Source organism: Thunnus thynnus, chromosome 21 (assembly GCF_963924715.1).
Source record: "Thunnus thynnus chromosome 21, fThuThy2.1, whole genome shotgun sequence".
NCBI lineage: Eukaryota > Metazoa > Chordata > Actinopteri > Scombriformes > Scombridae > Thunnus > Thunnus thynnus.
Window position 1 is genome coordinate 15,112,939 of NC_089537.1, and position 26,244 is coordinate 15,139,182.

General features: G+C 39.4%; 1 protein-coding gene across 2 annotated transcripts; it reads right to left on the bottom strand.

Moving 5' to 3' along the window:
• On the bottom strand, positions 1 to 26,224 carry mtrr (5-methyltetrahydrofolate-homocysteine methyltransferase reductase). 2 transcript variants are annotated; one of them, XM_067578541.1, is made up of 16 exons: positions 26,032 to 26,071; positions 24,428 to 24,612; positions 24,064 to 24,208; positions 23,392 to 23,545; positions 23,094 to 23,211; positions 22,480 to 22,996; positions 22,224 to 22,337; positions 21,959 to 22,115; positions 21,712 to 21,800; positions 19,684 to 19,864; positions 15,381 to 15,423; positions 13,019 to 13,199; positions 12,213 to 12,331; positions 6,386 to 6,478; positions 2,645 to 2,845; positions 1 to 1,224 (listed from the first exon to the last, which is right to left on the bottom strand). In XM_067578541.1, the coding sequence occupies exons 2-16, from the start codon at positions 24,523 to 24,525 to the stop codon at positions 1,080 to 1,082; spliced, it is 2,355 nt and encodes a 784-aa protein (XP_067434642.1). In that variant the 5' UTR covers positions 24,526 to 24,612; positions 26,032 to 26,071; the 3' UTR covers positions 1 to 1,079. The 2 variants fall into 2 exon arrangements, with proteins under 2 accessions (XP_067434642.1, XP_067434643.1); XM_067578542.1 differs by lacking the exon at positions 24,428 to 24,612 and having other exon boundaries at positions 26,032 to 26,224.
• Between the last annotated feature and the right edge of the window lie 20 nt (positions 26,225 to 26,244).

Consider the following 26,244-nt stretch of genomic DNA (forward strand, 5'->3'; position numbering starts at 1 on the left):
AGCAGTTTATTCTTTTAATTCCTCATTACACAAGGCACAGTTGTGTTTGTTTTAACCACAGTTTGTGAGATTTTAGCTTGGTTCGCCTGAGTTCACCGTCTCCAAACTGGCATACTGCTGGGTATGTGAGGGAAGACAGACACAAACAAAGTTAGATAAATTACTCTGGCCAGAGCGGTGCATTATCATTAAGATTCACGCCCTCTGTACTTAGAACTTAACACGGTATCATGATAAATTAGACACAACTGTCCTCATCTCCATAGGCTTCATTTACAAAAAATGTAATGTAGCTTTTTTTAAAATCACATACATTAAAACCCATTACCAAAATATGGTAAAAAGGTTAAGTTTATCCACGGTATTTTGGATGACAGTATGATAATACTAACTTTAGATACACTACACTACATAATACTGGAGAACTCCATTCAAACCAGCTTATTTTGGAATTGAAATACATTTTCACATCATTTATATGAAAAATGAAAGAATTTCTACCAATTATGACTTCAGAGGTATTGTGCAACTGTGGTGCATTTGGTAGCTGGCAGTGGGCTGCCTTGGCACATTCCAAAACAAAACTAACTCATTAAAAAATGATTTCTTGTTCTCCCTGTATGACAATAAACAATTTACTGTGCATGTGTTGTTAAAGAAGTACAGATTGCTGTGTTGTTTCCATCTAGGTTGGAGCGATACCCCACTTTCAGTCTCATCAAAATCACTTCATCACAGCCGGTGAAAGTAAATGGCTTTTCCCGAGACAGGACGAACAGAGTGGGCTTGTCAACACTAAAAGCATTTTCACACTGCAGGACCAATCTCCAGCACTATTGCCCTGACCAAGGTCATTTCTGTTCAAACAGCAAAGCACAAGATGATGTAGCGAACAGATATCCCTGGGTCAGCATGGTACATTCCATCTTGGTAGCATTGGGTGGTGTAAACTACCTCCGGGCTTCAGCATCCACAATTTTATGGTTCTAGAGGTTACAGCTGAGCATGCTGATTTTTTTTTTGAAGGCGTAGAAAAGCCCAGCGGATGCTGCAAAATGCCCTTATCTCCTCATCCGCTCTCAGCCCCAGATGTCCTGTAAGTAGCGTTTCTCCTCTCTTAGCCCTGCCAGTGTCTTCATGGCCTCCAACTGGTCCACTTGAAGCTCTGTTTTGATCATCTCTATCAGGGTGTCGTTCACATCCTTAGCCATGTTCTTAGCATCCCTGCATATGGTGGAAATAGTGCAAATATATTAAGAAAAAACAGCAATGCAATCATTAGACATGTTTTTCAGACAGTGTGAGATATGTGTTGTGGCAGACTAATATTTCTTCAAACTAGCAGGTGCTCCCAGTCCAAGAGTATATCCTGGAAGGAAATTGCTGAAATCTCTATCTCACTGTTGCAGCATATTGGGGGGGAGATTCATCATCCTATGGACTTAGAAGCGATATTTTTTGAAGAAGAATTCATGCAGTTTCAGAGGTCATTTACTCAGAGGTGAGGTAAGCGGCCTGGCAGTCATCACACAAAGAAAGTGATACTGTGAGGGCAGCAGCAGTACAGAGAAGTGTTGTGAGAAAGAAGAGTGAGGGTTATACAGTAAAGTTCTCTTCTCACTCAATAACTTGCCCTCTTCAGCACCTACTGTTAACTTTTCATGAGTGACTCAATCCTGATAACAGGAGGACACAGCAGCTGCACATGGCAGGTTCCGGATACAGCTCGTTTGCGTCACATTGTGTCTCCATTGTGGTTGAAATGTCTGCTGGAAGCATCTCACAAACAGTCGGTCCTCAACCACTCGGTTCTTTAGCAGCAAACTTTGAAAGGTTTTTGGTCTCTCTCTTAGTAACACTTTACTCCGAGAAAGAGACCAGACCCTAAAATAGTCTATCAATTGTTTGTTTTGATAGTCAAAACTATATTATTAGTAATAGAGACCATATTTTCATGTCATATAGGTTTATCGCCTATATTTGTACATTGTTGTGAAGTACTGTAAGTGTGACTTTACTGTTTATTTACTGTTTATTTATACAGTCGAGACATTGAGACAGTTACACATTTTTGTTCTTCAGGTTCTGTACTTCAGCATATTCAATTAGAAATAAAATAATGGATAGTACATTAAAGTGCCAAGTCTCAGATTTTGAGTATTTTTACATCAATATCTTCCACACATCTTCCTATATTGATGTAAACTTTAGTTGTAGTATCTATTCTTTTATTTCAAATTGTGCTGAAGTGCAGAGCATTAAATACAAAAAAATGTGTAATTGTTCCAATACTTAATTTTTGGACTGTATGGTGTATGTCCTCCTAGGTCCTGTCTCATCGTGCCATGTGCTATATGTACTCTACAATGCCATATTGGACACGTCTTTCTTGTAAAAGAGATAATCTCAAGAAACTTCCTGATTAAATAAAGGTTTAAAAACCTGAAACACCTGAGATGTCTGATTAAATATTAATTTTCTGTCAATTGTGAATAAGGCTTCCAGGCTTCAGAGACACATGGTGATGTGAAAAAAATAGACCAGACATGTAAGGATAGCCAAAGTGGAAAAACGAGCAGCATGTGAATAAAGGTTCAAATCAATTTTACAGCTGAATTATTGTCATTATGGAAGTCAGTCTTACCCACAAACATAGAGGCAACCATTCTGTTTGAGCAGGATGTTGGTAATTTGCTGGCTGTTAAGCAGCAGGTTGTGTTGGACGTATCTGGCCCGTCCTGCTGAGGCGGTGGCCTTCTCCGCCTCCTCCTCACAGTTATCTCTGGAGAAACACACCTTGAGGTGGCTCAGGGTACCGCTGGACACAAAGCCCTCCAGCTCCTCTCTGGGAAAAGGTACGCAGAGACACATCCCAATTTTTTTTAGATCAAATTCAACACATCGAATCATTTTCTGAATCAAAGGTAGTTCCTGTAATCTTGGACTGGTTGTTCCTTATTTGTGAAAAATCTTTCTGAAATATGGTTTTCAACCAACTTTGCAAGATGTCATCCTTCCTTGGTTATATGGAGAAATACAGGCTCATTTTTATTATAATCAGGACATAAAAGTAGTAACTGCTGGCTTAATAATGCCAAGTATTTAACACGATTTTCATACAGACTGTTTATCCTTTCACATACAACACTCCCTTAAGATATTTAGCAGTAGCTTTAACAGTCTCACAAGATATATAACTCCCAGATCATTTCCTAACAACAAAAAACCTGCCAAACTTGATAAAACAGAACACTGATGGGCAAAAGGTCTAAACAAAACTGTGCCAAACAACCAATTTATCTTGTTAAACAAGAGAAGTGCAAAAAAAATATGGATTTCATAGGCAAGGCCGAGTCACTGATATAAGCATCTTTTTTACAATCAATCCTCCCAGCCTTGCAGTTGGGTGTAACCTTGCTCCCGGTCGGTGGTTTGCTTGCCAACTACTCCTTCTTCTGCCTCAGTGTTTTTACAGGGCCTGCGGTGCTATTGGAAGGGAGGGAAGGAAGGAAGGTGGTGAGGGAGTAAGGTTTACTATGGCTCAGAGCATCTTGTTTAAAGTTAAGCAGTTGGAATCAGCAGAAACACACGCTCAGCCATGACCGCACACACACTCATAACAAGCCTCTGCTCCGAGATCATGGGTGAAGGTCTTCGCTTCGGGGGTCTGTGTTTTTGCAGTAACCCCTAGACTAAAATAAGACATTTTGCACTAACACATACACTACGATGTGAATACTAAGGGGAGGGATGTGTGTTGTTGTCTTTGTTCTGTGTGAAAAATCCAGAATTGTTGCTTCTCCTGCAAAGTTACCATCTAACCTTTGACTGAAGTCATTAAAAGAAATTCTGTTGACCAAGATGTGGGATTACAAAGTCTGTCTGAACATGAGAGCAACAACATGAATAAGAAGAAGAGGGATGGCTGAGTCTTATTTGTTCGACTGAATATGAATCATCATGGATGGATAACCATGTGAGCAGAAACTGGCAGATGACAAAAGACAGAGTTGACTTCTTGGAAACAAGCAAAGTCGAGAGAAAGAGCCAAAACCTGCCAGACTCTTCAGTGTGTTTATACACATAACAGCCTGTGGCAATATCCCGGACCCTAACGTGAGCCCAGCAGGCCTTCCAGTCCTGTTTCCCTTACAGCATGAAATTACATGCCATCAAGAGGCTGAGAAATCGCAGGGAGGGGAAAAGGATAAGTGCAGCGGAGGAGAGAGGGGAGGACTGGATGTCTAGGTGTCTGGTTTGATGTGACTAGCAGCCAGATTGGCATCAACCTCTCACAGGGATGTTAAGTGCTGCGACTGATTGAGGTTCATTGCAAGCTTTGTTTTTTTTCCTGGTGGAAAACTCAGAACAAGATCGGACCATTGGTCACGTCCACAAATTGTTTTTTGTAATGTTTATAAGCATAAACATGTATGATATATTTATACTAGTTCAACTTTGAATTTCATCCCCTACATATAAATTAAAACTTTAACTTTTCTTTAAAAAATCTGAGACATTGAAAAATGGTAGAAACTGTACTAAGCAGGTTTCTGCATTCCAAGGAAATGCCAGACATCAAATTGCACTTACTTTAAAAGAAATCCAACAGAGATGAATGCGGGCAAGCAATTCAACTGCAGGTATGCTGTTCTCATTCTGGTAACCTATTTAAATCGAGTACAACTCTTCACGGGTGGCTCATAAAACACAGACTAATCGCTTTGGTCAACACTGTGGGGGTGTTCATCAGAGAAGCCCACACTGTGAACAAACACTGCCTACTACCTGGCTGTGAGTTGGTATTTAACTAAGGGATAGAGGAAACAAAGGGGAACAAACAACATCCTCTGTGATTTATTCTTGTGTGATTAAGGATGCTAATCCATTCACACTATTTAATCCTGCAAGAGAACTCGATCAGTGCACCAGAATTGAGTACATGCTCGCCGCTGATACTGGGTAGAGCCGATCAATTAGTATGTAGTCAGGAGAGAGTAAAATCAAAAGAAACAGGCAAGAGCTATGATTTACTCACAGGGTGCTGCCAGTTTACCATGCTTTAATAACATAAGAAGTCAGTCAAATTAAATTAGTATCTCTTTTTTAACACTTAAAAAAACACAGATCCCAAATTAAATTTACAGGGAGAAAACATAATACTCTGAGTCCAAATTTCTCATGGCGTGTTGGATTATTATTAACGAAATTCTTATTATTATGAAAATTATGTCACTTGCCAACATTAACAGTAATATATTTTATGTTAGCACATCTCTCCGGGACAGAAACCACTGCACCCCTACAGTTACTGGCTTAAATACAGCCAACCAAAAACTCTCAAGCTAATAAACAGGGTTTTGTTCAGTTGCATTTTATTTCATGTGAGTACATTAGCCAAATCTGCTTATCAAATCTGAATCTTTAGATCCCTCATTGAATTCATTTCAGTTTAGCTTTCAACAACTTCGAGCAACAAAAGTCATACGTATATATATCTAATTACATAGTTTAGGCTACTTGGGGACTACGTTTACACCCAGCAGACATGGAGCAATATTAGCATTCCCTCAGAGTCCTGTCTCTGTCTAGCTGACCAATTTAAGCTCAAGATCACTCTCCTTTTTGCTCTGTTTTGGTATCCACAAACCAAAACAATGAGCTGAAAGACAGTAAAATGCTCCGTAGAGTTGAGGATTGAGGAGAGATTTGAATGATAATTCTCTGTGGGTTTGTCAATACAAGTGACCCTTTTTATATTACACATAGTCACTGGATCCACTGTCAACATAAAAATATTTATTATGTCCTGCCAATCACTTATTTTGCACTTTCAATTAACAAAACATATTAAAGCAGTTTTAACATTACATATTTGCTATTTAGCTAAATGGCCACCTGAATGTTTTGAATATTATTCTTTGCTGACAAAAAATAGAGCAAGATATAAAATTTGATGAAAGATTGGCTAGCTTCTGAGTTTAAGAAATCTGGATGTGACGTCTACATTACGTGCTAATATAACACAACACTTGTGTTCTTGACCATTTCATTCACAGTAGAAATGTGGCCATGGCAAAAATAGGTTAGTGTGTCTGTTTTCTTTCCATAAATAACATACTGAACATACAACAACACATCCTTGAGATGGGTGCTTAATACCGTATCCACTATAACCACGTATGGAATTGAAAAAAGAACACCCACATCGTGTACACAAAGTGGGAGATGTTCATCATTCAAGTCACAGATTTCAATACATGGAATGAGCTGTGTCAAGGTAAAGAGGGAAAGGTTAAGAAAAGTATGTACGTATGTGAGTATACTGAATATATATATGGGATCTGCGAATGACCACCGAACTGAAAAGAGAAGCCAAGCTTACCTGAACAGGTAGTCTCTGTCTCTGTGGCGACAACCGAAGAACAGCCAGGTCTCACCATATACTGCCTCAGGGTTCTCCTGCCTCTCGTTCTCTCTGAAAGTCAAACAACGGATGTTAGCGGTCGGTCAATACCAACAGACGACCAGACCAGATGGAGGAGAGGGCGTCCTTCCTCGCAGCAGAGGTTAAAGAAGAGTAGTGACACCATTAAGCACTGTCTGCAACGACAGTACACTGAGTGCCACAATTGCCTAATGCACGGAAACGGCTGTGTGCGCTGCAGCTAGGACATTATATGTATTATGAAATTTCAGCATAACAGAAGGATAGATCCCATCACTATAAACAGTTGCTGAAAATGAAACTGGGGCTCTGTGTGTGTGTGTGTGTGTGTGTGTGTGTGTGTGTGTGTAAGTGTGTGTCCAACTGTTTAATGTGTGAGTGCAAAAAAAAAAACACCACTAAAGTGATTCCTCTTGCGGATTGGGAGTTTGGCAAAGCTCCCAGAATCCTTTGCAACGGCAACGCGGCGGCATAAAGCGGCTCTGAGGATGCTGGTATCTGTGCTGCACACCTGCTGCAAAGGTGACAGCTCTCCCGGAGATAACAACAGTTGGCCCCCAACCTTTCATGATGCCATCAGTCAGTTGACTCTCTAAAGAGCCAGGCATTATGTGTTGGCCCCCCCCCATCTGGTGGGAGGGGGCAAGATGGGGGATGAGAAAAGAGAGAGGGGTGTTGAAGTGACCAACCACGACGAGGGGCAGAGGAATACCACAGAGAGGCATTGAGACTGGGCCCTTTGTGCTTCTCTGCTGCACTCCAAGGATAAGGTGCCGCTTCCCCCTGAGCGCTATCCTTTACTTTTCAGCAACAGACTGAATCATGCTTTGTGTTTTCTACAAATCACAAAATGAAAATGGCAGCCAACTCTTTGGCTCAATGGAGTTGCATGGTGCAGTGAAATCAAGCACAAATACACTCGTTTAGTGCTGAAATAATTAGTCAATTGATTGAATAATTAAGTTGACTGAGAGAAAATGATTCGCCAACAATTTAACTCATCAATTATTGTCAGTGTCAGTCAATCTGGAGTGGGAGTACAGTTTAATTAACTTGCTTCGTGTGGGAACAATAAACAGACGAGATTGCTTTCACATTAGCGCGGCATTCAGGATTCAGATTAGCGAGATTTTTCCAGACAACATAATGAAATGTACAAGGTTTCAGGTGGTTTCAGCTTCTCAAATGTGAGCATTAGATGATTTATTGATTAGTTGCCAACTATTATTGTTAATCGCCAACTATTTTGATGATCGATTAATTGTTGTGAGTCATTTCTTCAGAGGAAAATTCTCTGATTCAAGTTTCTCAATGTGAATATTTTCTGGTTTCTTTAGTCTTCTATGATAGTAAACTGAATATCTTTGTGTTGTGGACTGTTGTGGACAAAACAAGACATTTGAGGATGTCACATTGGCCTTTGGGAAACAGTGATTTTTCATCATTTTCTGACATTTCATGGACCAAAGAACAAATCAATTTTTCGAGAAAATAATCGACAGATTAACCGATAAGTTGCAGCCCTAATTAGCTGTTTCTCAGCTCTATGTTGTTGCAAATAAATTATATTTGGGTTTTGCATTAATGTGACCTTGGGCTCTGGAAACTTGGGTTGGACTTTTTTATGTCAATGTTCTGATATTCTATTGACAAAAGAGGTGAAAAAATAATGAACAGATCCATTAGTGATGAAAAAACCCTTGGTTGCATTTATACGCTAATTAGCCAGTGAAACTAAATGAAAAACTAAATCAATGAAACAGTCTGATTGTGAATACTTTAAACAAAGCATTGCCCTCATTAATGAGATGAGAAGTTGACCAGTTAATAAAAAATGCTTTGGATAAGAAGCATGTTTGAACTTTGTGTCTGTGAATAGGGAAGAGTAACAGAGCTGTTTGGCTGACTTGATCTGAAAGCTCAGATCCCATCCATTAGCATCCTGGACGAGATTCTTCTGATCTGCAAACAGCCTCAAGTAAACTCATTTTAGTGGGCTCGTCTCTCTCCTCTCGCTGCCTGCCCTAAAGGGATCAATACCAATATGAAAAACCTGGATTCCATTCTGAGTAGACCACACCGGCGCCTTTCCCTGAATACAAATTACATCACATCACATACCCACACTATAACAGCCTGCAATACAATCCCAGGGGGAAGGCAGCATCTACAGAGCACTCCATTTGGGGTCGAAATCAGAAGCGGTTGCCTTTCAGCACCATTCACATGATCAGCAGAGGGAGAGGGGGAAACTACAAGGGAAGCTGAGGTGAAGACTTGGTAAACATCACAATTATCTAATATCTTTTATCCGTGTTCTGTGCAGCTCAGTGCGAGTGGTGCTGAGTGGTTTTCTAGGCATAAAAATACAGCGAGAACAAAAATATAAGCCAAAACGCAACAACAGCTTGAGGCTTAATCACTGAAATTACATTGTGAAATTACACCCATATACAGTGAACATGCTGAACTCAAAATGTTTTCATAATACAAGACAATGCTGAGAAGCAAGACGCTGTAGCTAATTGTAATCAGCTGTCTGGTTAGACTGATAAATGGAAGCTCGATATTCGTTCGCACAAACTTCAACACAAGTTGTGCTGAATGGGCCAAGTACGCCTACTGGCATACCTAAGTATTAAACTGAGCAAACTGATTTTTTTCAAAAGAGAATTTTGTAAAGAAGATTAAGGCTATCCACTGAGTTAAAATACAATATTTTTTAACCGTCACTGCTCGGAGCTAAATAAAGAGACACTGAAAATCCCATTCTCCATAAAATCCTTCCACGCAAAACCACAGTAATCAATATCAGACAACTGGGGGGCCTAATTAAAATCTTTTTGGTATCACCACTGGAGCCTCTGACCTTTAGAGACTATTTTTCTACTTGTTACCAGCGCTACAACCTCATACAAAGTACTTTTGAAAACAGCCATTGATTAACAGCGGGGGTGGAAGTAGGAAGATCGAAGTGTCCCCATGTTGTTGTGTTGCTAACAGGACCCTTCTCGGGCCCCGAGGCAGATACGGCGCCCCGTTGACAAACTGGCGATTGTTATCTCCTATCAGAGTGCAGTGTCAGCCGCTGAGGCTTTGTTTGGAATCTCAAGTTAGATTCTGTCTGATGCCGCGCGCCATGACAGGCTTTTACAATCCTACAGAACAATATGCAGCTGGCAGGGGAGAGGATAAGAGACACAGAGAGGGAGACGGAAAGGGACGAATTGGCTGAGGAGAAAATTGAGCTGAGGACTCGTTTCACACAAGTTTATTCTCTAACAGCGAAGAGACTCTTGGAAGAAAAAAAGAGAATATTTGATATTTAATGAAACCGGTTTTTAAAATAATAAGGGATTTAAGTTGTTGTATTATAAAACAATGCCTCTCAAAATCAATCAAGGTCTGAATGTTTTTCTTGCTCCAACAAGCAGGTCTGCAAGGACAGATCATTAATAAATCAGTTAAATGTGAAATTTCAGGGTTGCTGCACATTTTTTGAAATCAAATTTAATGCTTTTTAAGACCTTTCTGAGACCTCGACAGAGAAAATATCCTTTCCGCAGCAAAACGAATGCGCATTAGGGCTGAGCTTCATGTTTGAAATCAATCTGACAATATTAATGGGGATATTTTTCTGGATTTTTTTTTTTGTATCTCCATATAACAATCATATGTAAAATCTCATAAGCAATCAAATTAATGGCAAATGCAATGAACTGTGTCCCGCTGCATTTAAATTTAAAATTTTAATTATAATTTGCTTGAAATCGTTCATTTTGACAAGATTGTGTAAAAAGAGGCTGTTGTGGTCGGTCTCACCCTCACAGAGCAGGTTATAGTTAATTCTCCCTATTAAGACACACTCTGCTCTGAATATACAGTATATCTACCTTTCATCCACTTTAACAGTCCATTAAACCTGTAAACACCAGCTGAGCGGTTACCAAATTAAAGTCTGCTCCTCTACTTCACGTTGGCCGTTGCACCTCCGCACTGAAAACATTATTATCCAGATTCTAAAAAAATATCAGAAATAATAGAGGACTTTATGTCTTCTTATAAACCCCCCCTAGCCAACTGTCTTTAGCTGAGCATCATCTGTACTTAATCCTGTTACCTTTGTGAGAGCAGGTGGTCTGTAGAGAACCAATCAAAAAATTACCAGAAAAAGAAAGAGGTGGACTGTCATGCCAGAGACCAAACCATATTTAAATAAGTGGATCCTGCGGGGAGATATTTCTCATGCAACTAGGCATCACTTCAAAATTTATGATCTACTATAATTAAAAATAAAACATTTTGAGACATTTTATGACCCTTAATTCTGAAAATCTTATTTAAAACTTTTTTTTAAGGATCTGCAGGAACCCTGATTTTGATCTTAGATTTCCAATGTTTGGGCACCACTATGTGAATCAAAGTAAGACTGATATGTTCATATCACTGCCATACACCAGAGCTCTGTCCCTCTGGCTCAGCCTTGATCATTAAGAGGAGGCGTCTGTCTGCGAGTGGTGTGACCGGGTCAGCGCCGTAACATGTGCTATCTTCAGTGCTCCTGCCTCCCAAAGGCACTATCACCTCTCAGTCCAGATGACCAGTCATCCTTCTCTGAATCTGCTGCGGAATAATCCGCCGCCGCCATCGCCTCAGCCATCGCCGCGTCACCTCTCGGTGCAATCACTGCCGATGCCACCCGCCACAACAGAGCGGCCGTCCGGGGGATTTAGAGACAATTGGAGTTGACTGGGGCACAACCTCATTTATACAAAGCCACCCAAGAGTTAGACGTGTCAGTCAGACTAAAAAGGCTTACGCCGCTTTCTGACAACTCATGGTGGCTGTGGGCCCGGTTCAACACATGGGCATCAGCCTGGATAGAGGATCTTCAGTCACGTTAAGTCGTTCTGACAGGTCATCTTTTTACATCTTCTTCTTATTCTTGATTTAGCTGTCAATTCAGAACCTCGGAAAATTGAACAAAATGTCATGCTTTCTTTGCCAAATGATAGCACTCCTCAAGGATTTATACTTACAACAAATGTTTAACAAGCAAGGGAGAACTACAATGTACTCAGCTAACAGTCAATATCCTCACAGCACCTCATTGGCATTTTCTAGCAATGATTTGCTCCAACAGCACAGCCGCCACCTACTGCACTCTTTGCTTTCAAATCAATAACGCCCCATGTGCCGCTTTGACTCCTGGCTGTTCATTACTGACCAAGTCATAAATGTGTGCAACAGAGAAGGCCTAATTTACAGTATTCCTGTTGAGACCAGTGAAGCATCTGAAATAACCCCTGACATGATCACAGCCCTTGCCGCTAGATTTATCATGCCTTCCAAGATGTACATGACGTCGACTTTTATCGGCTTTGAGTGGGGTCTCGTTTAATTCTTTCCGCAGATTACTTGAAAATATGCCTAGATGATGTGCACTCGACATCACTTGAGCATTGTGAATATTCATTACTGAGTGAATTTGAGCTGGAATAATCCTTGTCACACAGCACACCAATCAGCACATAACCTGCGTGTTGCAGATGCTTGACATGAACATTTAAGTGACCTACTTCAGCGTTAGTTCTTGTAACTCATATATCACTGGCATTGGATCAAGTGTCTTCCAACTTGAACTTGATTCCACTCAAAAAAAAACTGAGCTCTTGATGGAGGAATCTCAACAGAAGCCATGTGTCTGTACATCGTTTATTATGGTGCAAGATAATGTTGTAATGTAATATGAAATTTGCTGTACCTTTGCTGGAGGAAGCCAATAAAGGGCGCAACTCCTGTGCCTGGTCCGACCATTATGAAGGGCACTGACGGGTCAGTGGGAGCTCGAAAGGAGCAGTTTGGTCTCAAACTCACATGGATCTAGGGGTCAGAGGCCATTAGAATGCATTTAAAATAATGAGAGTAATTACAACAATGCTGAGAAGCCGCTGTGGACTTACCAATCTATTAATTGATCTACTTAATATTTTAAGACATACTAATGAGAAAACTCATGAGCTCCGACTGAAATCCATAGAGTCTGTGGTAGAGAGGATTTACTTTCTTTAATTTAAATTAATTTTTTAATTAACCACACACAAGCAGGCCCAGAGCTTTTCTTTTTTTAGTGTCTCACACATTGAAATTGAGTGTCCAGAGAAGGCTAAAACATTCAGTAGAAACAGGTTGAATTCCTAATGCCTCAAGTTCCCTGGGTTTGCTGAAGACACTGCACAATTTTCTGATATTTTGCTCCACACTTGCCTTCTCTTTTATTCAAGAACCTCTTGAACTGTAATATTTGAAGTAGAATGAGCAGTCTAGCTCTCTTGGCATTTTTATTGGAACAATCAAAACTAAGACAAAGACAAAGTAAGGAAGGCACAGGAAGGTGTAGTAGGATTTTAGCCTATCCATAAGGTGTACATGAATTTGCTTTTTCTCTCCGAGTGTGGGGTTGTAAACCATTACACCTCCTTGTACTGAAATATATCTGCCAAGACCGGGAGCTTACAAATTTGCACATTCTAGTCTCAGCTCTCCATTTTCCAGCGAACTACTCATTACCTTTGGCAGAGCCGGGCTGCTGGAGGATTCAGCCTTCCCAGGGAAAACCAGGACAGGATTGATGAGGTCAAACAGCCAACCGGTACACAAGCCTTGCCTCCCTGCAGGCCGCCCATGGCATGCTGGGAACTCTACCACATTGAAGACAAAATGCAGCTTTCCTGGGTGCCTAAGACAGGAGCTATAGAGATGGGACCACAGAGAGTTTGAGATGGAGAAAGACGAAGATAGAGAGAAGCAGCAGTGAGTGTGTGTGTGTGTGTGTGTGTGTGTGTTTGTGTACAATGCATACAGATAGACAGTGACATGCAGGGAGATTCACAGAGATGAAGTAGAAAATAGTGAAATACAGAGACAATGCGGAGAGAGAACAGAAGGGTACAAGAAGGCACGAGCTTTACGAGGGTGGATAAATTCTCAAGGCTAGACAACAATTCTGCTACAAAAGAGTCACACAAACCAAATTTTGAAAAAATCCAGCTGAACAACAGCTGATCAAAGCAACAAGGACACACAGAAATTTAATGCGATGCCAATTACAAATATGGACATGACACTGGAATGGTGAGTGTACTAAATCACCTACACAAAGATGTCTGCTTCATTCTAGACAAAAAAAATGATAATAATACAGCTGTGAAAAAAATAACTTTCCCTCTGTCTTGCTTCAATAAAACTGCCTCTCCTTCCTCTCCGTGCCAGTCTCCACTGCCGGCTGAAGAGCTCTCACGCTCTCTCATCCTTCATTCTCTGGTTCCTGTGGGCCTCTGGAGACCTCTATTGACCACAGCATCAATAATGCAGGCCTCTAATGTCTCTGCACCATCTGATAAACTACAGCCACCATCTCTCCGGTCTGTTCCCTGTCTCTCTACACTAACACATACACACACACACACACACACACATAAGCAGCTAAGTGAGGGGCTAATGAGAGGCACTGAGAAGTTTTGACGTTGTGTTAGATGTTGCTGTTCTACATGAGCTTTAAAGCAAAGCTAATGGCTACTAGCTTAACAGGAAGAGCAAATCAATGACTGGCTAAGTGAGGAAAAAAAGAGGGAACACTTAGACCTATTTAAACTAAGGACAACTTACTACAGGCTGCACAATATTTACAGTAAATTCATTTGTGCAGTTTTCCCCCAACATTAAGCTTATTAGAGAACGACATCTACAAATAACCCTCCAACACAAGCGCACATAACAGAGTCTGACAAAGGAGATCAATAAGTGGCAGATACCAGATAAACGCATACATACAGAAATAATAATTATTATTACAAGGTCTATAAATCAAGATTAAGATAATATCTTTTGTTTCTTTTTTTAAAAAGTTTCTAAATGTTTCCAAACCTCATGTGAAAAATGCCAAACTTCATAAAAAGCCTCAAGCTCAATCCACCGCTGTCAAGGAGCAAAATAGTGGATCTCCGGTGGATAGCAATGCATTTCCAAGCCGCTAATAGTGTGAGATCAATATATATTTTATCATGCAGACTCCAATCGTCTAGTCTAGTAGTACCTAATAAACAAAGTCAAGGATTTAGCAATATATCGTGATGCATGCACAGGGATCAGATATCAACAACAGATTTCCAAAACAAGGTTAGAAGGTCACAAGACCAAAACATATGCAAAAAACTACCTCTTTGCTACAAATGCCGATATAAAAAATTACATTGCACCATCCATGTACCTTTGAGACAGAAATATGTTCAGTCCTTTCTGATGTATTTGTAATAAATGCCATATACATTTTAAAAGTATTCTTTCTATCTTCCCCATTATGAGAATAGACCCAAGTTTAGAAGAAAACAACTGTTCAGGAGACCCCTGAGTAGAATTAATCAAGTGTCCTATTTGAAAACATCTAAATAAATGAGGAATGTCATATTTCTGTTACAGTTGTGTAAATGATGAAAGAGCTCCATCTTCAAACAAATGAGATGTATCAATTATCCCCTCAGCATACCATAATATCAAAACATTTCCAGAACAAATGGAAAGAGAGAACAAAACTTAGTTTTTTCCATAAAAGTAAAAAAAGGAGAGATCAGTGTAATTTCAAACTATTTATATATGCAAACACTGTTTCTATGTTAGCAGTCAGTCCAAAATGAGGCAGATGTTTCAAATTAAGCTGAAACACACCCATGTATTCAATTCTTCATCTTTGTACAATTTCTTAATCTATAGTAACTGTGCAGCTAGGAAACACAAGTAGAAATTAGGATGATTTGAGCCTCTGTGATCACGTAGTAAGAATAAGACAGACTTGTTATTCCAAATGATTCTATAAGAACACAGTGTGCAGTTTTATATGGTACAAAATGTAAGCTTCACTTTTCTGTCACCTTACCTGGCTGCTGAATAAGGCCTGGGCTGCAGTTTCGGCAAATGCTCTGAAAGGCAAGCACAACTGTCAATTATCCCCGCTGTCTCGCTCAGATTTTGTTACACAGACACACCCATGACAGAGAGGAGACATAATAAGCAGAAGTCATCTTGGTCCATTGAGACGTCCTACCTATCCTCAGTAACCCCCACCCAGGTTACAGTCTTGTTTCTAGGACAGACACACTTCTATATTTATGAAATTACAAACTCAGGGTTATGGAATCCCAAGTGTCCAGATGTGGAGCCAGTAGGAAATAGATTGCTTATGCAGACCTTATTTCAATGCCAGCCATGAAGGTGCCCTCTTTTGGGTAATATGCAGTGTGCATTGCATCCGTAAGAAAGTGTCAGTGAAATCAAGAAAACTTATAAGAGTTATAGATAACTTTTACCCCTGTAGCAACAGGCTATGCCATTTGCTATGCTGTGTACACCACCAATTATTTGATGTGGGAAAAGAGAGTGAGTGATTGATAGTTGGATCACTTGTGCTTGCCATGTACTCCCTTAAATTTTATTTGTATCTAAATGATAGATGAACCTGGAGAAGTAAAGCTGCAGCATAAGTAGCAGCTGAGGCCTAACAATAACACATTTTTCTGCTAAATTGCTTGGAAAGACAAACAGCTGGACTAAATCAGCTCCCTCCCTCTCTTTCTGGATTTTTCTGACATCTAAACAGCTCAGGGTGTTAGGGAGACAGCTCCGCACTTTGACGTCCATTTCATCTCTTTGAGTAAAAAAAAGGTGATGTATGGCACACTTAAAACTGACTTTGAAAGAAGGTTTTGAACAAAAACAAAGGCCTTGCACAAATAGTAGCATTCTGCTTTCAGATACTAAAAGAAAAACAAAGGTGCTAAAGAATAGACATATGAACTAAACCAAGACACTCAGTATGATAAAAATATGAATATGATGCAGAGAATTATGCAAGTCGTTATTTATCTAAGAGGCAAAGATATTTGTGTGCCAAGATCTGATATTTTACCACTAAATGTTGAAACTGCACAGTACGTAAGTCTGGAAGAAGAAACGCAGATTTGTTCAGGTGTCATCTCAATGATATAGAAGACTAGTTTAATTCTGTTTTTGGCTATTTACACAGAAAACATTAAAAAAGTAGTAAGATCCTTGGAGAAGCCTGGGAAATGACAAAAAAAGCTCTTTTTCTAGGATAAACTTGAGGCTTGTAGCATTTCTTTCCTTTCTTCTTAGAAGTTTTGTACATAAACATATGGTATTCAAAAGAATATAGAAGTATAAACAATGTTCAAATTGATGTTTTTCTTTTAATTTTGTATATGTGTTACCGCAGGATGTTATATTTCTGATGTTCGATGTCTAAACCTCACCATAACCCTAACCCTAACCCTGGCATGAGATGGACATAAAAACTAAGAAAATAACCAGTGAAGGGAATTTAAATTCTAAAAAGAAGTTCAAATGTGTAGACTTGGAGGCTCAAAAGTTATTAATGACTGGGGGGACAAGTCATTTTACAAGGACAGCACAGATTATAGGTTATCCTTGCTTTGTTATAATCAATATGCTTGTACTGTAGATACAACCCACAGCAAGTCATGTGTAAATAAATCTTCAGAAATAATTAAAAAATAATAAGCTGCAACATGATGGATTAAAAAAATCATTATTTCTTTCACAGTTTCTCAAAGAAAGGGCAGTAAATAACACCTTAAATGACAAAATCTTTTTGAGCAGCATCTTATACAACATATCAGGCAATCCATCCTATTGTGGAAACACACAGCCCTCCATCAGAGTGTGTATCATGTAAGTTAACACAATCCCTCACTTCTGCACAGCGCTCAAGTTGCTGCCTCTCTATCACAGAGTGACAGCGTATGTCCGAAACAGAGGACGATCAATCCATCATCTCACATCACTGCGCCGTGATGATACTGCTGGCAGATACAAAGGATATATCACTTTTAAAATCTTTGAGTGCAAGGTTTTTTGTTACAGTGAGTGGTTTGAGGATACATCTTAAATTTTTGTATTTTAAAAAAGGTCTCAGTTCTAAAATAGAATACAGTCCCGGGGTCCCCGCTATGTTTTCAGAAATGGTCCTTTTCAGGGTATCATCGATCATACTGCACAATATAATCTATTCCATCTGAAAAGTCTCTCTGCGCTGCAATTTATATGCAGAGGTACCAGTTTAGTAGGAAGAAATGATATAGAAATGTAGCTGAACATAAAATTTATTCTGCTTAAGATATATGGATAGTTTCTTTGCTGCATATGAAATTAGGGAGGTTGTTAGCATTAAGCATTAAGAAAAATTCCCCATAGAAAGATTTTTTTTTCTTTATTTAATAGCCTACAAATGCTAATTTTGAGTTATTTGTGAGAAAGGGACATGCAAGCGCATGGTTTTACAAACCATTTAAGAGTTTTTCATGGTATTTTATTATACCTTAAACGAATAAAATGGGAATGTTTGATGTGCGGTGTGTTTTCTGTGACTGGAAAACTTAATTTTGAATTTCAAGCTTTTCTGTAGAGAGGGGGGAGATCCATCTCTTGAGATACAGACACATTCTCTTTACTTAAGTTTGGTCACAGTCAGGAAAAAAAAAAATTATAGCACCCTGCTATAATTTCATTTGAGCCCTGCGGTAAAGTAAATTGAAAAAGATGCTCATGGACAGCATTCAGTTCCCTGGGGCTATGACCCCAAAGTTTTCATCTGACACACTATATGAAACAATGGATCATATAACAAGAGAGCTGACTCTGGGAAGCAGGAATCTTTCTCAATTTATACCCAGCATTTACTTTTATACTCCGTCTGCATTTGGCCAAAGACATCTGGGCTGAAACACATCTCTCCTATATAACAGCATAAACTCTGATCAGCAAACACCTCCCCTTCGGTCAGGGTAATGAACCGAAAACAGTGCAAAAATGCGGTGTACTTGAACAGTGACGCACTGAGTCAGGGTTGACCATTAACCTCTGATCCATGCTGACCCCCTGCGTGCTTGTGTCCTTGCGAAGCTCAGTGGCTCACCGGTAAACGGCCCCCTGTCTCCCGCATAGCAGCTGTTGCCCTGAAGGGCCTCCAACACCGCATTTTTCACCAGCACATGATTGTCCCGATTGCCAATTTCTGCATCAGTTCACCACTGAAAAAAGGTGCTGCGGCTGGCAAGTAGGCCAAAAATAACTGACACGGGGCTAGGCCAAGAGCTGTGACACAGCTGTTTTAGAGGACAACTCTACTTGTATATAAAGCTGTAGCCAACTAATTTCACTGTCTGGTAAATTTCAGTCAAAGCTTATTAGATCTATACTGAACGGCGAGCCAGCTTTCTTATTGAGCTGAGAAAAAACGAGTCTGCTACCAATAGTTGACTCCGAGGGTCAAAGGAGGGATGACATAGATGGCAGACGACAGCTACAATTGATCAATATTATTAGCAGGGAGGGAAATAATTAATTCAGTGAGAAAATATCTCACAAGTAATATTCTGCTATTATGTTCACAGAAACTGTGACACAAAAACCGTATTGGAGCCATGTGGACCTCAAAATGAGACAAGAAAATAAGTGTTGATCCTTTGGAGAGCCCTCTGATATACACTGTCTGACCATTCTGTATAATTAAATGCTCTGACAAAATCAGCCTTGAGTTTGTGTAACTCACTTTACTGGGGCTACAGCGACCCCTACTGGTGGGAAATGATCTGGACAGACAAGCCTCAATTGCTGAACTACACTTCAACACTTAAGAATGCACACTAAACATAACCCGAGGTCTTATTATACGTGAAATTAATAGCTCTTAAGTAAATTATTCCACTGATAATTTCTGCAGGTGCAGACTAAAGCCCAATCTTGTGTCAATCACAGTAATTCCCCCGTTTGCATCAGGCAGTATGAAAGCCTGCATTTAATTAAAAACGCATCTATTATAATAAATTTGTTTAAAAACTGAAAAGAAAAAACATCTTTAAAATATGCCAAATATTAGACTGCTTTTTTCTGTAGTTACTAGGTAATTGCCAAGCATGAAATCCACCTAAATGCTGCATGGCATCTAGAATGAATAAAACAAAAGTGGTGAAAATAAAGGTTTGATCTGATCTTGTACTTCAGAGTGGTTCTCATGTAGCCTTTTACTATGAACGTATATATCTAGCAAGGATAGTTTTTACCCTTTAACATGTGTTTGTTATGGACTCTGAGGATTATGGATCTTATGACTGACCGACTGAGATAACAGAAGGTTTGCTGACCTATGAGGAGGCTGAGAGGAGGCGAGCAGGATGGGAAAGCCGCAAGAAGCTCCAAAATGCTGAGGCTCTGATCTCTCACATACAGGTTGTAGTCCTCAGCGCCTTGTTTACTGCAGAGCTCCTGCAGTCTCCTTTTCTGCACACTGTCCCTTGTATTCTCCACCAGTGCTCGAAGAAATGCCTGACAGAGAGAGAGAAGGGAGAGAAATTGAAAGTCATTTGAAGCTGTTCTAAACCTCCATCAGAAGCAACGGTGCTGATGTTTTTTTTTCTTACACAAGTTTCCATTCACAACAGTAATACATTTTCTGACACTGCTTCAATGCCACAGGAAATGTAAGTCTTTGTAAGTTTTCAAGATACATGAAAACTTTATTGTTGGAAGACTTTATAGCACTAGACCTTGAAACCAGGCTATTTATGAAACGCAGCCATTTTAATATGCACAATGCACTTTCAACACCCATAAAATTGACATTTAGTTTTTAAATGCTTTTCAAGATACTGAGAAATTAAATCCTTTAATAAATTAATCAAAATCAATTAATATGTTACGTTTCCGAGAGACAAGCTGCTGTTCAACTGGTATCTCATCAATTACTCTTTTTGGAAACTATGATGTAAACTACAGGATTAAAGGGATCATGAAGAAATATTAAAATGCGTCTCCTGAACAGCTTTTGGAGTGATTTTATTTTATTCCACAATCATTAATTACTCTGACACAGTAATCAGTATTTCTAAATATTTGTCATGCCCAAGTGTTCTGTATAATTTCAGTGATTCATAACAGTTTATATGTGCACGTATGCGGAGATTAGTGGCATGTTTTTAAGGCTTCTATTGGAAGAATTATGATCCCTATCTTCCAATAAATCCCATGCAGCCAGCACTTAACCAGTATTTTAACAAGTGTCACACAATTGCAGAAGCCTCTGGATGTCTCTGGTGATAAGATTCTAACATTTGTCTGAGCAGAAATAGTAAACCAGGATGAGTCGAGTATTTAATGACATTACATATATTATAGGAAATGTGTAAAACGAAGTGACTATTTTTTACCTTCCAAGAGATCACGGAGATTAAAGATTATAAGCATTGTAAATGCTTTAGTAAAACAGATTAACTGCCTGGATTACACAGACAGGTGTTGTAAAATAAAACTCTTTCTGCCTTATAAGTCTGTGCACAACATTTTGACCTGTGGAGATCAATTTGTGTGCAGAAATTCAATAAAAACTGAGGAGAAAAGAAGCCCTATACACAGCAGGAAACTCAACAGATGGTAGCTGGTACAATTAGGATGTGCCCTATCTTTCTGACACATAATCAATTTGATTTGGATGATCAAACTGTTTATGTTATACAATCAGTGCAGAAATAAGGGGTATTATTTCCCTTATGTCTACCAAAGTCATATCTTGTCATGTAGCATATTATATAAAACATTTTTAAACAATACTGAAATTTCTGTGTTTAGTAAGGCAGCTATCGACCTGCTGCTGTATTTTGACATTTTACAAATTGTCCTCCTTTCGTCATCCAGTGTGCTGTTTACCAAGAACAGTAAACTACTGGTGCAGCTCATGCAAGATGGAAATTAATGGTTTTCAATTTGGTTAGAATGTAATGTTTTTATTTAATAATGAATTCAACTTGCATAATAACAATTCAGGATGAGAGTTTTATGTTGTGAACAAATAAGTTAGAAATTAGAAGCAGGAAAGAGAATAAAAGGAGGTACTCAGTGATTCACCAGTTAGCCACTGTCACTACTGTCACTGTTCAGGAAGGGAATCATTGAAAAATAATTCTGTCAACATATAATTGCACCTCTTCATGAAATACAATTCATTTTTCTCCAAGCTTTGCCAACAAGAGCTCTAGCTGGAGAAAACATGACATTTAAAAAATGTCTTCCCTCTTATTCAACTGAAACACTAAAATAATAAGTAATGTAAGTTGAAAAAGTGGCTTGGATTATGCAATTCACAAATTCAGTAGTTGTGGAGCCATGTTTGGACATACCTTCTTAGGAACACTTCTAATCTCTAGACACCATGTGAACAGGTACAGCAGAGAAACGTTCTGAGGGATGTAGGATGGCACCTTGGCGCCTATAACCGGGGAGGAAAGAACATTTCAGAATGATCAGAAGAGGGAATGTCACAAACATAAATGCAAACATGAGCATGCAGTGTGCCATCAAGGGATATGGTGTTGTGATATATTGTTAGTTAGGTGCATGTTAAAATAATTTGACAGCTGCATTTACCTTTTTTTTTGGTGTCCTTGCGTAAAGAAACATGGACACAATGATTCCTCTGATCCTGAAGGCCCAATCTATGGAGCAAGTCCTCCACCTCAGAGGCCCTGTTTGGGCAGACGACATCAAACGAATCCCCTGGCTGATAGGTCATCATTGGGTAGGCCTTAGGATGAAAAACAAGCATCTAAAATTCAAACTGCAATCTAACTCCATCTGAAAAGATGCTCCAGGTTTAGAAAAATGCAAAAAAACATTATATTGTCAAGCTTACAGAGATGTCCATTTCTAGGAGAAGGGCCGTCTTGACTGAATCTCCTCTGGTCAGCTGAGCTGCCTTGGATATGGGTACCTCATGAAGAGTCTCTTTGTTTGACGGCCCTGTAATCTGAAAAAAAACATTTCTTGTACAGTAAATGCGGGCAAAATGGCAAAGAAATAATTCAACTTGTAAAACGCAATCTTTAAAGAGGAGAAAAAAAGTGAAATATGGGGCAGATATTGGTTTTATCAGCAACATCATTCCTCACCTCTCCCATAGTGTCTACTTCCTGAAGAGAGACATCGAGGTAGGGAGGAGGCAAAGCAGGGACATTGAGCGATGACTCAGACAGCGGGGGCAAGGAGCATGTCAGTGAAGCTGCCAATGCAACATGGTGAACTCCAACACCCCCAGTCTGTGTCTCCGGTGCTGATGTAGAAACACTGGCAACACCACCGGAGTGGGATGCCAACCCAGGCCTCCCTGCAGAAGATGCTGGCCTGAGATCAGAAACGGCCGTCTGTGTAGCAGAAGCTGAAGATGAAGCAGCAGATGCAAATTTGGAATCAGATTCCACAGATGCTCCGACTGACTCGCCGTTCTGGTGGTCAGTGAGGCTTAGGAGGTCTAGTTGGACAACTGGCATGGATGAATCAGGAGTTTCCTCTGTTAAATCCCCCGCATCCCCTTTAACGTGAACAGTCCGATCAGAGGCCATTTTTGATAGGGCTCCTTTGATTGCTTTCCACAGTCCTTCAATCCAGGGGTCCAAAACCACCTCCAGTCTAGAGAGAACAGCATCCATAAGATGATAAAGTGACAGCAAGGTAATAAAAACAAAAAAAGTTAGATGCTTATACTTAACTTCTCTGCATAACTTACCCTACACCATCATCTGCATATCCCGTCGCATAGAACTGTTTGGCTCCAAGTTCCTGTAGACGACGCTCAATTGTCTTCCCACAGTTGCAGAAATTTGCATAATTTGTGTCTCCTAAAGCTGGAGCAGACAGATGAAAACAGATGAAGATTTCTCAAGCCAGCCACTGTTTAGAAAGTAAACAATGTGCAGAGCTCTGCATTGGAATGATTTACATAAATATGCTTTGCAAATTGAGCTCCCTAGATTGACAGATGAACAGCCAAACCAGCTACCTCAGACCCCCATAATGGAATTTACCTAATAGCGCATAGCAAAGGTGTTTATAGTGGTCAGTGGAGAGGGTCTTCTTCTTGATGTGCTTCACAAATTGAAGTGCATTGTCTGGCGGTTCCCCATCTCCAGTAGTAGACACAATAAAGATCACTGGGGCATTCTCCTTCTCCAGATTGTACTGGAACCAGTTATATGATTAATAAGTGACTGGTGTTTCCACAAAAAAGAGCACATACAGTAAATGTCCAGAGAATCATCAGGAAAACTCACTTTTATTAAGATGCTACTGATGTGTTTAGGGCTGCAACTAATAATTATTTTCTTGATCGATCGATTAATTGTTTGGTCTATAAAATATCAGAAAATTATCAAAAATTTTGATCACTGTTTCCCAAAGCCCAAGAGCCTAAAATGTCTTGTTTTGTCCCGACCAACAGTACACACCCAAAGTTCAGTTTACAATCGATCACAGAAGACTAAATAAACCAGAAAATATTCACATTTGAGAAGCTGGAACCAGAGAATTTTGACATTTTTTCTTTAAAAATGCCTCAAAATGATGAACCAATTATCAAAATAGTTGCTGATTATGTCATGTCAAGTTTTTCTGTGTCACTAGCCAAGTAATACAAGAGAGGCTCAGACAGCTGCACTTCAAGCTAAATTATTATAATAATGTATAATAACAACGGCTACATTTTCGTTCTGGTTCAAGCAGCTGAGCTCAGCAACCAGTCCATGCTCCTCTGCCTCCTCAGCTATCCCTTCTGCTATGGACTGGGCTTGGCCCTTCTGAGACCCATAGAGAACTACGAACCGAGGCTTCACTTCACAGGGCATCCTAAAGAAAACACAGAAACAACACGGTCATTTCTAAATTAACCGACCCCTAAAAATCATTACTCCATTGTTGTATCAAGGCAAACTAGTGTGGGAAGTGGTTAAGAGAACTTGTGTGTGCCTTATGGTGATGTTGCAATATAAAATATATAATCATAACTGAACTATTATTTATATTTTCCAAAAAAGTGAAGTTCAAGTTGTGTTTTTCTCAGCTTACCTAATGTTACATAACGCAAGATTAGACAGGTAACGGGTGAACTGCCACAAAACAGTCTTCACACCATTGTGTAGAGCAGGAACCCTGAGCACCACCATAGACTAACAGGTGTTTTGGTTTAACAAGTGACTGTGTTAACTGGTGACTTTCAGCTGAACTGTCCTTGGTTGTCGTGGTGATGGCAGCTGTTGAAAACACAAACAGAACACGTAGGTATCCCCTTATCAATTTTAGTTTAATCAATACAAACTCATCTGTGTTTATTATCTACGCTAACCATTTACAGAAGTCAAATTGTGCTCAGCAAGACACATTAACCTCTCGCAATGTTTCCTATAATTTGAGAAACAAAACATAGCATATAAACTGGCAGCGCAGCTGTAGCCTATCTTGGGATTTTATAGTGTTTTTTATCCACCCGGTTTGACCAGCCTACCGTCTGTTTAAATCATGACCCATAAGTGTGGGATACTGCAACAAGATTCAGTCTTTCCACTATCCCTGCAATGAATTTATCCACAATTTTAGACCAGATGTTTCCTCCTTATGTTCCTTCTGCAAAAAGGAGATTGAGTCCTTTTCCCTCTTTTTTTTTTCATATGTCTGTACTCATTCAAGTAACTTTCGGACTCAAATGTCCTTCTTAATCTGGGAGACTCATAAGATCTTTGTCCCTGTTACAGAAAGTATGGTCTTATTTTTGAATGAAGAGTCTAACAACAATGAAGTTGATGAAGTTGATTCACTGTGTCTTTTGGGTAAACGTTATATTCACAAAGCCAGATTTCTTCAGTTTCTTCCTAACAAAAACATGTTTTATGTAAGTTATATTTATTTCTCTCTTAATTTCTGTATTATGTATCTTTGTACATCGTACAATTGTATTTATGCTTGTATTTTTGTGATTCGTTTTTTTTCTCCGATGCTCCCTGTACTGTTGTTTGTATTGTAATATTGTTGTGTTATTAATAAAGTTTAAAAATAAAAATAAATACAAAAAATAAAAAGATTCAGCGTTTCCTCTACCCTTGACAGTTGACAAGACATTTAAAAAGATTAGCTAATTTCAGAAAAAAATACGTGAAGAAATGTTAATACGTCTTGTTGGCGACACCATTTAATTTACATAATGTCAAAAAAGGACAAAAGGATCAGACCAATAGATACTTAAGGTTATTATTTCTGTTCGTGTTTTCAACAGCTGCTGTCACCACGACAACCACGGACGCATTCGGCTAAAAGTCACCAGTTAACATGGTCAATCGTTAAACCAAAACACCGGACGTTGCGTCAGTTTTGGACGTTCACAGCATACACTTTTGCATACATTATCAACTACACGTGGACTCAAGCATTTTATCTATTTTATGAAATCTATATCAATGTAACTTCATGCTGTCAGCAAAGTTACACGTTGTAGCTAATAACTGACAACTACGTAAGTTAGCTATGACAGCAGGGAGACTAACGTTTACCATGTGTTGCCCATATCTAATCGCCAGTGGGTGTCTTTTTCGAGCTAAATCTATCCAGTTTAAAACTTAAGTACAAATATGTAAGTTAAGTGTCATAAAAAGCAGAAGTTGTTGGAAAATAGGCTGTACCTTCTCAGGACCGTTGTGGAAATTCATTCAGTACGAGTCCCTCCCGTTGGGAACTCACGCGAGATTAGACGAGCACAGACTTGAACGTGATCGGAAGAAACCACATTATAAAACCCTTTTCCCTCCGGTTTGACTCTTAAAATACTCTATATGAAATGCTTCTAATGATGTTTCGGAATCATTTTAAAAAAGTTAAAGTGATTTGTTGTCATT